General features: G+C 40.9%; 1 protein-coding gene across 1 annotated transcript in view; it reads right to left on the bottom strand.

Moving 5' to 3' along the window:
• CRYL1 (crystallin, lambda 1) overlaps window positions 1-11,355 on the bottom strand; it is a 160,006-nt gene that overhangs the window by 5,214 nt on the left and 143,437 nt on the right. Inside the window, exon 6 of the mRNA XM_004680358.2 lies at window positions 2,436-2,541. Coding sequence (XP_004680415.2) covers window positions 2,436-2,541 — 106 coding nt within the window. The remainder of the gene's footprint in view (window positions 1-2,435; window positions 2,542-11,355) is intronic.

Below are 11,355 nucleotides of genomic sequence, written 5' to 3'. Positions count from 1 at the left end.
AAATGGTAGCTTTGAGAGTAATAACCTGAGATGCTAGCTTGCTGAAAACAGTATCAGAGAAAATGAATTCTCCTAATTCCAAACTTGATCTTGATCTATTCTAGGTGACACTATGAGGAATACTGAATACTTCACTGGTTCCAAGCCAGATCTCATCCCTGTCTTAACTGTGGTCTTCGGAACACTCAGAAGTTGAAAACTACATCCGCCTACCATTATCATATTAAGTCAATTAGGTTTTCTTATCATATCGGCTTTGTTTGAAAAATTGTTATGAGCCTCCTTCCTGTCTGCCACACATTTGATCTCAGGTTTCTGGTTTCACTGACTTCTGTTTCTATTTGAGAATCAAAGCTGTTCCCAGTTCTCTCCCTATTGATTTCTTATGATACCTGAATTATTTTATTTTTCTCAAGGAAAAAATGAAAATAAAAGAATAGAAAATCATAGTAGTTATCAAGCACTACATCTCTATGTATTCCAGGTGCTTAAATATGTTAATCACACTTAGGTTCTGATTGAAAAACATCTGAAATTTTTCAAGATTTTATTTTAATAATATTTTTAAATTCCTGCATTACTTTTACAAGAGTCTATTTTTTATATTATCATCCATGTTCAATGATTACAAAAGTAAGATAATCTTCCTGCAGCTGCTTTTGACAAGGCTCAGTTTTAAAGAACCAAGTCAGCTATTAAATCACATTTGCACAATACAGGGAACCAGGCCACTCCAGGAAGCATATGAGCATCTGCTGAGTATGAGTCTACAAGCAGCCAAACTGCCTGGAATCATTTCTTGGAAACTTTATTTCATTAATTACTATGGTGAAAAATTGACTGAACTATTATTCCCAACATCATAAATTATAAAATCTAAGTCAACAATCTCCCAGAGGTCATCAACCTCAACTTCTATCTTCACTGTAAGCATCTCCTCAAAACGCCTAGCTGTCCCAAGGGCGGGCAGTCACCCTGAGTGGCCAGCGCCTCTCATGGCACTACCCTCTCTGATACAGCTCCAGTTACCAGAAAGTTATTCTGGCCCCATTTGAGCCCAATTTTTTCTGCCTGTCATTTTCAATCTTTCAGTCCATAAAAGGCAAGGACAGACACATTCTAATCTGGTTGCCTTCTAGAAAAACTCCAATTTCTCAATATTTTTGTTACATGTAGACACTGGAGCAGAATACAATATTCTTTTACTCTCTGTGTAAGTGTTTTACAAGTTAATAATATGGTTATTAAAATAATATATAATAATTGCAGCAATGTAGGTCAAGACAGAAAAACAAAAAAAATACTAAGTTATTTATAGTTTCAATACCAAGAAATAGCAGCAGTAATAAGATGGAGGTGACATTTTCCCAGGTTTTTACAAGGATTTTTTGTTTTATTTTGTTTGAATTTGATATGAGTTTTACTGCATTTCATTCAAGTGATGTCTTATTTTGAATTGCTTAAAATCTGGTTGAGAGTTTCATTTTTTAAAGCTTCTCACCCATCTCAAGTTATTTTCTTTCTTTTGTATGCCTCTTTCTTCCAGAGTCAGCAGATCATAGGTTCATACCTTCATCCCCAGGTCCTTTGAAGTTGTTTCCAGGGTAAATGCCTGGGCTGCCAAGGTCTGTGATCTGCCCTTCTACTCAGAGATACCCACTTTGTGAATCCCTAGACTCCTGGAACAAAACCTACAGCTCAGCAAATCACACACAGAGCTACTCATATGTAAGCAGAAGGTCTGTGCAGCTGAGACTCATGTGGTTCCCCAATCTGGTCTTTTTTTTTTGCCTCTGTAAATAATTTCATCATATTCCTCAAGAAAACATATTTGGGGCCCTCCCTGGTGGCGTAGCACAGCACTGAGAAGCTAAAGCCACTTCCGCATGAGTTCGATTCCCGCCTGCCCCGGAGGTGACCACATGGCGTGGCAGACCTCTCCTGACCCGCCCGCTGCTCCCCTCAGCAGTGTACTTTGTCTATCTGCCATTTCTGCTGCCCACTCTGTCTCTGGTGAAACCTCTTGCTGCCCCTGAGCCTCTGGCCTGTACCCCAGTTCTGTATGCACAAATAAATAAATCTTTAAAAACCAAAAAGAAAACACATTTGATCTTCTAGAGACTGGTTGATTGGCCATAGTTTCCATCACCTCACCCCATCTTTTTTATTTTCCACCTGAGTGTCTTTTGCTATATGGAGCTCTGCTCATGACTCCCTGTGTAGCCGCATCTCAGGTGGTATAAGGCAATCTGCTGCATCATGATAACCCACCCCAGGCCCTGTCTCTGAATTACCAGGGCTGCCACTGTCTGCTACATAAGATATTGTTTCTATTCAGTTGTAAGAGAAGGCAAAATTCAACTATTTATACAAATCTAATGAAAACACTAACCAATGTAGAATTTCCACCTTAGCCCCAGCGGAACAAAGCGTACCTTCTGCATTGAGGTGCATGGTTTCCAGGGGTCCGATGAATGCGTACCGCATGCCCAGGCCATCTGACATGACAAGGTCGAGGTCGTTTGGAGACACTATTCCTTCCTAAGTGCAGAAAATGGGCAGCATGTGAGTATTCTGGCAACATAATTTCATTAGCATCATTTCACCCTAACATCTTGGAAACAGGGTTCTAAAATACTCTCCAAAGCAGTATAATAGGATTGTCACTCAACTTTGCTTAAGTATATATAAATAAATCCTGAAGAGAATATCCTATGAAATGGTCAAACACCAATTCACTTTTTCTCTAGCTGGCATCATCCTAGGATTGAAGCAAATTCCTTTCCTTACCGCGCCACCACTACCCTTCTCCATCCCGTAACCTAAGTACCATTGAAGCTTTTGAGAAGAGGGTAAGAACAAAGGAATGGGGAAAAGGTTTGAATGGTGTATTGGAGGAAAAGAGCAAGTAGGATTTTCATGTTTGCTAATATCAAAGGGAGAAACTAGAGCCATCAAAAGAACTGGAAGGCTATTCTCTGGATTTTGCCCATTGGCAAGCCTGGCCTTGTTCAGATTTTAATGTGTTTATTAAAAAATATACACTGAGATGAAATGCAGCTTAGCATTGTGCTTATTTGCAAATGTGAGGCCCTAGAATCTCCTGCAAATGTGAACTGTTAAAAAGAAAAGGCAAGTTGTTAGGCATTTAGCTTAGAGGTTGAATTGGCCACTGGCCAGTTTGTGTGCGGCCTCTAACCACATTGCTTTAGGTACGCACTGGGGTGCGCTTTAAAGATGGACATGACCTGGGCTGCACTGCTCATGGGCACTTTCTGAGAATAGTTACCATGTCCTGCTCAGAAGGAAAGTGGCAGAAGCAGTATATTTTCCCTTAAATCTTCACTGGTAAAGCTAGCAGAATTACTGTGAAATTTCCAGTTCCTTCTCAGGGTACTTCCAGCATAAACAGAAAATTGTGAGGACAGAAGTGAAATTCACCTCCATTAACAGGCCACTAAGTGTAGCTGTGTGGCTAGTGCCTCTTTCACTGGTTTCTTGTGGGGCCCTGACCCCTCTGGGCGCTGGTTGATTGGAATCCTGGGTCTCCAAAGCCCTTAGCTGCAGCAGTCTTAGCTCTGCACCACCATTAGGGCACATTTACTCAGCTGCTAGGAACAGGCTGACAAGTGGCCCACCCCACACTGCTTCTTTACTTGGGGCTACAGGGCAAATCCTGTTTTACCTTGAAAGGGAAGTCTATAGTCCTAATTAAGAGGTTATGGGGGGTGGGGGTGGGTGAGAAGGATTTCTACTTCACCCTTTAGCTGACTGGGAAATGAGAAATGCCCCTCTGGCTTCCAGGCAACTCTGAGAGGACTGGTCCAGGCCTTCCCTTAGGTATTGGGCATTAGAGCTCCTCCTGGTGGTTCTCCTGTTCTCTGGGCCCAGGTGACTTCTCTGCTTCCCAGACTTCAGTCACTCAAGAGGTTGCAAGAGAAAGAGGATGTGTACCCATTACCATCACCAGCTGCTCAAGGGTAAACACCTGGCATCTCAGGTGTGTGTGGGTGTTTAGACCACCTGTGGTGCAGGGAGGCGGGAGCTTGGGAAAGGATGTCATCTAAGAACTAAGAAGGAAACAGATCCACCTACAAAGGGTAAGAATGATTTAGCTGTGGCTGGGAAATTCCATTTGAGAGAAACATTTCCCATCTAGTGAGAGATGAACATACAAAATAGCGCACAAAGAATATATTTACAGCTTAGACAATAACTACAAATCAACCCCAGAACTACCTCCTTGGCTGCCTTCCCAATTGTATATACTTTTCTTCCCAGAGGAAATAACCTGTCTTTCCTAGTAACCTTTATTTTTAAGATTAATATATGTTGACATTCCTAAACAATAGTTTGCTTTTAGCCGATTTGTCACCTTTTTGTCTTTAGGTAAACATACCTGGTTCAGCTGACTAGTTACCGACCACCTGCCAATTAATCCCTCTACCTGCTTTTTCCACCCCAACCCTTTCGTTTCTGATAACAACCATTTTGTTCTCCAAATCTAAGGTATTGTTTTTGTTTGTTCATTTGCTTTGTTTCATATGAGTGAAATCATATGGTATTTGTCTTTCTCTTACTGACTCCACTTAGCAAAATCCCTCAAGATCCATCCATGTTGTTGCAAAGATTAGGATTTTGTCTTTTTAATAGATGAGTACTATTCCATTATATATATACATACATATGCCTATACATACAAACAGACAATAATATATGCCTATATGCCACATCTTCTGAATCCACTCATCTGTTGATAAGTACACTTAGGTTGTCTCCACATCTTGTCTACTGCAATAGACATCTTCGAAATTGAAACAACTGTATTCTTGTGTGATTTGCTTCCTTCATTTAAACTTATGCTTTTAAAATTCACCTACATCATGTGTCACAGTAATTTGTCTACATAAATTGTCTATTGCAATTTACTTATCCATCCCACTGTTCATGAACATCTGGGCTATCTGTATTGTGTAGTTATTGTAAGTGAGAGCACTCCTGTCTATGACTCCTGGTACACACGTATGGGAGCAGAACTACTGTCCTAGAGCCGGCATATCTTCAGCTTCATTAGATAATGCTAAGCTACTTTCCAAAGTAGTGCCTGTGTTCACTGCCTCAAGGAGAGCATGTGAGTTCCCACTCTTCCAGATTCTCTCCAACACTTGGTGGTATAAGGCTTGCAAAGTTTTGCTCACCTGCTAGGTTTTAGTGGTATCTCACTAAAGTTTCCTATTGGTTCTAATCATTCTATAATGAGTTCAACTCACTGCAAATGAAAGCAAACAAATTTAAATCACTCAATTACTGACAAGTGTCAGCTCCTTTCACTTCTGACAGCATAGCTATAAGTGGGAAGGGAGCAACAACAGGAAGGAAGTGAATACAGAGTCCCACAGCAATGCACAGTGTACCCCCACCTTCACCACCCTCTCCAGCAAGCTCCCAGTGCAAGAAGGTGGGCTGTTATTATCCAAATGCCTTTGCTGTGGGTGCCATGATGCTCTCAAAGGTGACCAGGTACGTGACCTGCAGACTGTCTTTCATCTTTAATATGCAGGTCAAAAATTCAAACAGCTTGACATTTTTATGATAGCATTCAAACTGTGAAGTATATAAATATGAAGCCATGCTATAAACACAATGTTATTTGCTTTGCTGCCTGTCTTCTGAAATTGACGTTAGTGCTTTTAGAGCTGACTTCAACCAGATTTCAAAGTATCCAAAATGGGAGTCATCCAAGGGAAGTTAACTTCTGATTTGTAAGTTTTTTGCAGGCTAACAGTTAAATAAAACCTTTGGTGGACTCTCTACACGACATCATCAGGTTGTGGAGGAACCACACTTTCTTCTAACTCACAAATGTTCTCTCCTCTTTCCTATTTCATCTATAGAAGGGCTGTCTATTTTTCCAGTTATTCACTAGTTAGAAAAAAAGGAAAAGTATAATATCTTTTCTTCCTAAATCCTTTCTGCTACATTTAGATTTTTGAAGGATTCTCAAAGTCCAAGTCTTTACCAAGAAGCTAAATCTAGAAAAAAGAACAGTTCTAAGTAACTCAGTTGAAAAGCTCACTACTCAGGATTTCACATCACTGAAACAAACATTACCACCGACCCTCAGCACTCAGCACTCAACCAAAGGTTCATGTTTAGGATATTGTGAAGTTCAAGTTACTTAGTTTTGCTGCTGGCTTCATTTCCCCAGTGTCTAGGTGACACCTATGACCCAGGTGGTAATATTGTCGATGATAATTAGAATGAATAATTTTGGTGATATAAAAGGCAGAAACAAATGCTTAGTTGAACATACTAATCTGATCAATGATTCCTTAGAAATAGAGGGTATACTGCACACTTGCCTAACAACTGAAACTCTATGCCACTCCAGTGTTCCTGTGGTTCAATTAACATTTGTCAGTATACAATCAGTACTTTTCTACTTCATGGTCAAATTCTCAAGTTACACAAAAAAATTCACACAGAAAAATGTATACAAAGATCACTGTTAGTTCAAAACCTGGTTTGTAACACATCCAAAAAAATCAGCAAGTGAGGAAAGCCAAGTCAGAATCTCTTTATTGAGAAATTTTCTGCCTTTACTTCCTTTAATTAAAACCTGAGATTTACAACAATCAACCAACCTACACTCATGATTTGTCCACATACCTCGTACCTAGCTGATATACTAGGAGTTAATTCCAGTTGATGGGGGAGGAGGGCAAGACTGCTGCCCATGAGTAAGAATCAAGAATCAAGAATGGTAATAATGCACTCAATTACTGTGATTCAAACTTAAATAGTATTAAGGGTTTGATCATCTATCAGGATTCTACCAGAGATATAACCAATGGAATACTTATATATTTTGGAGATAAATAGAACATAGAGAGAGATGCATAGAATACATACGTGTGTGTGTGTGTGTGTGTGTATTAGCCTGTGTTTGACCAAAAGTGATGGACTCTAATCCATTGAAGAGCACCTTTACAGGGGACAGAGGATAAGGTCCAAGGATGGTCCTCACTCTCAAGTCTCATGGATCTTGTACTTGGTGGAGCAGGAAGAGAAAACACATGTATAGTTAGCAATTATCAAAGGGATAATGGATACAGTGGCCCTTGGTCTGGCCCTGCCAACAGATAGAGAAAGGACAGAAGAAATGGTGGGGGCCGGTCTGGCAAAGCTTAGAGATGCAATATTTGATACGTGAATCCCTTGTGACTCTTTTCTCTATTGTTGCCAGTTATACAGACTTACTTTTCCTTCTCGTTAACCATCTACCCTCATACCTAATTTTCTTATTCAATTCACATATTTTTGTATGTCTTCATTTTCAGCTGTCTTTCTCATGTTTCATCATGCCATTTTTCCCTTCTCTAGATATCATTTCCTAATTCCCATTTGTGGTTTTCTTCTACTTTTCACCAAATTTGGTCCTAAGCTTTCAAGTTTTTCTTATTCAAATAAATACTCCTTTAACTTTGAGCCTCATCCAGGAAAAGATGTGCTACCCAGGAATCTGGATTCCATCATATGGAATTCTCTGACCCCTGTTTGGGCCTTAATGCATGTCTTTAAATGAGAAACAGGAGTCAGGAAAAGTTTTGGGTTAGGTGGGTGTCCTACAATGAAATGCAGCATATTAGGAATGTGCTGGATTTGCATGAGGAATGTACTGGATTTGGTTCTTATCACTCCAGTCAGAGGCCAAGGAGAATCATGATCATCATGTTTCCAAAGAAGAGAAGTTAGTATTCCTCATTCATATTTGAGTTACTTCTACATCTGTGTGTTCCCAATCTCCAAAGATGTTCAAAGATGGGCTGGGTGGGAATAATCACTAACATAGAAATAAATCAAGTATGAGTGAGGGACACTGTACTATCTTTTTAAGAAACATACAATCTCAGAATCCATGCAAGTGGCACAGAGAGTAATACAGGTTTTGAAGTTTAAATTAAGAACTATCACAATGATTCCTGGCTTTTCTCATGATAAAATCACTAGCTAGATGAGCTGTTTCCCTCCATTTAAATACAGTCATAAAGTTTTGTCTTCTAAATTCTTTACCAAGCACTATTTCTACATCAATATGAAAGTGGCTCTCAAACAAGAGAGAAAAAGAACTGGTCAGGCCTCCCTGGTGATGCAAGGGGTTAAGTGTCAGCACTATGAAGCTATCAGCAGCAACTGTAGCACAAATTCAATTGTTAGCCAGGGAACTGACCCACATGGCACAGCAGACCTCCCCTGTCTAGCCCACTGCTCACCTCACCAGTGTATTTCAGTAGATCCGCCTGTTCTGCTCCCCTCACCAGTGTATTTCAGTAGATCCACCTGTTCTGCTCCCCTCTCTGACTCTGGTGATCCTCTCACCTCCTGCACCTTTGCTCTTGAATGCATAAGTCAATCAATCTTTAAAGAAAAAGGACCAGTTCATCTATTCTCACCCATGCTGCCTTCCAAGGAAAAGGTGAAGCCACTGAAAGATTTTAGTAGGTAAAAAGAGAAGAGTTCTGAATGCTGCCCACTGTTAACTCAAAGTTTGTGGTCAGGTTTGCAAGATACCTGACCTCTTGCCAATACCTACAAGTTTTCTTGGAAGCAGAGCACAAACATTCCTGTAGAATGACTCTGGCAAATTTTGTTACATTGTATGAGAGCTGGTTGAACACATTTAATTGATGCAACCAGACACTGAATCACCCCCATAAAACACCCATTGTCAAGAGACTTAGGATAAAGGAAAGTAGAAGTACAAGGGGACCATACTGGTTAGTTCTGGGAATAAGCCCACACACAGCAGCAGAGGTGGGTTGAATCCTCTGAAGACTTTTTGACTACATACATCAAATAATAAAATAATAAAAATGTTGCTCGTCTCTGGAGAACACCCCCATGCTGGAAATTTATTCCTTGAGAAGACTCGAGAAAAGGACACTAGATATGCAGAGGCTCATTGTGGCCGTAAAATGGCAGAAAACTTGAATCTTGCTTAAAACAACCACAAAGGAAGATTACATTTTAAAATAAGATCAACAGAATGAAGCATCACAAAACCATTAAAAATGAAAACTGGGGCCCTCCCCGGTGGCACAGTGGGTTAGGGTACAGCATTGCTTGCTGGCTGCAGCCACCTCAGTGCAAGTTCGATCCCCCCCACCCTGGAGGTGACCCACATGGCACAGCAGACCTATCCTGACCTGCCCACTGCACCCCTCAGCAGTGTACTTCGTCCATCTGCCTGTTCTGCTCCCCACTCTGTCTCTGGTGAATCTTCTCACCACCCCTGCACATCCGGCCTACACCCCAGTTCTTGTATGCATAAATAAATAAATCTTTTTTTTTTAAATTTTTTTAAAAGATTTATTTATTTGTTCATACAGAACTGGCCAGAGATGTAGAGGGTGAGAGGATTCACCAGAGACACAGTGGGGAGCAGAACAGGCAGATCGACCAAGTACACTGCTGAGGGGAGCAGCGGGCGGGTCAGGAGAGGTCTGCCACACCATGTGGATCTCCTCCGGTGCAGGTGGGGATCGAACTCATGAGGAAGTGACTTAAGCTTCTTAGTGCAGTGCTTTAACCCACTGTGCCACAAGGGAGGGCCCAATAAATAAATCTTTTAAAAAAAAAGAAAAAGGAAAACTGTAGGAAAGTATTCTTGACAAAGACTAGGCAAGAACACATAAAATAAAAGCAGTTTGATTTCGGGTAGAGGAAACATATATGGTATTTTTTTTTCCTTTGCATATTTTTAAAAATAGGGTTTTTAACTGAAAATAAAACAAAAGTGAAAGGTAAAGACAGAAAAGAATTTGTCCTGATATAAGGAATGTTTCAGAGCTTTTCAGGCTGGTGTGTCTGTTCTTATATGCTATGCTTACAACAGTGCTTTCAGGGAGGAAAGACAACAAACAGTATTATAGATTCTGACAGAGAAAGTTCTTAAACTTGAAAAAACATGAGAAGTTGGCCCCGGGAACCTAGTGAACCATGAAGTGGGACCTGCAAATAGCTCTGGTGTGGTCGGCCCTGGCACACAAAGGATCAGGTCCTGCCAAGGGATACAGATGTGGCTGGCTCCAGCAGATGCAATGGCAGGTCTCAATTGCCACTGACTGATTCTTGGAAGGGTGAGCCAGAAGGGCAATGTTAAGTGGAGGCAGTCCCACACAAAGTAGTGGAATTATTACTTGAACAGCAGGACCAGTGCAGATTTTAACAGTTTTGACACTGTGAAGACTCACTCCACATAGAAAAGGATGGCAGTGAAAAGAGGATCCTGGGAGTTGTGGTCTAAAGTAGGGGACACCAGGCAGGGTCACTGGCTCAGCCAGGAGCGCTGGAGAGAAATGAGCAGACATTGGTATATGCAGACACATACCTTTGAAGGAGAAGGTGTGGAGAAGCTGGTATGTTCCACATCGGTTGGGGCCCCAGTAAAGAAAATAACTGAGCAGGCATTCTGATCTGCACTCTAACAGCAACCCCTGGGACTAACACATTGAGAGCACAGGAACACCTCAGTTTCTTATCCCAAATCCCAGAGAGGAAGATTATCAGTAATGGTACAAACATGAGCTAGTCCCAACACAACTCATCCACATAAACATCTGGATCCTTCTAAGCCCCTCCACTACCCTGCTGACTCAGCAACTACAAGGAAGCTCTGAGTAGATACAGACGTCAGCAAAGACTTAAATGAGTGTATAAATAAATGAAATCAAACAAGAGTACAGCACCACCTATAAGATACTTTAATGTCCCAAGTTACTGCTAAAGCTATTTAAAATAATAATAAAACAGGGAGACCTCAAGCACCAAAATGAGCAGACATAAAAAACACTGTAATAATAGACCTCAAAGAGGATATTACAAGAACAACTCTTCAGAATCCAAACACAAAACAATGAAGATTATATCTCATTATCGGATAAAGTTCAGAACTGCTATTACCAAGTAACTCAAAGAGATAGAAGAAAATCCAAAAGATAAGTCAAAGGAATATAAGAGAACTCAATAAAGCTAATGAGAGAGATATAACAAAGTTCGAAGTGGGGGGTGGGTGAGGTGGGGTGAAAATAAATGAGCTCAGAAATAAATCAATGAACAGAACGTAAAACTGAAGCTTTGAATAAGGGGAGAAAACAGAGATTCAGGGCATTAAGAACTCAATAAATGAGGGCACTCCCTGATGCAGTGGGTTAAAGCACAGCATTGCAAAGCTGGTCCCTCTGCTTCAGTGGAAGTTCCATCCCTGCCACAGAGGTGATCCACAAGGCGCATCAGACCTCTCCTGTCTCGCCCGCTGCTCCCCTCAGCAGTGTACTTCGTCAGTCTGCCTGTTCT

This window comes from Condylura cristata, unplaced genomic scaffold, assembly GCF_000260355.1.
Source record: "Condylura cristata isolate star-nosed mole 26May11 unplaced genomic scaffold, ConCri1.0 scaffold00010, whole genome shotgun sequence".
In the NCBI taxonomy this organism is placed as follows: Eukaryota; Metazoa; Chordata; class Mammalia; order Eulipotyphla; family Talpidae; genus Condylura; species Condylura cristata.
The sequence above is the reverse complement of the archived record's forward strand: the minus strand, read 5'-3'. Positions and strand labels throughout refer to the sequence as shown.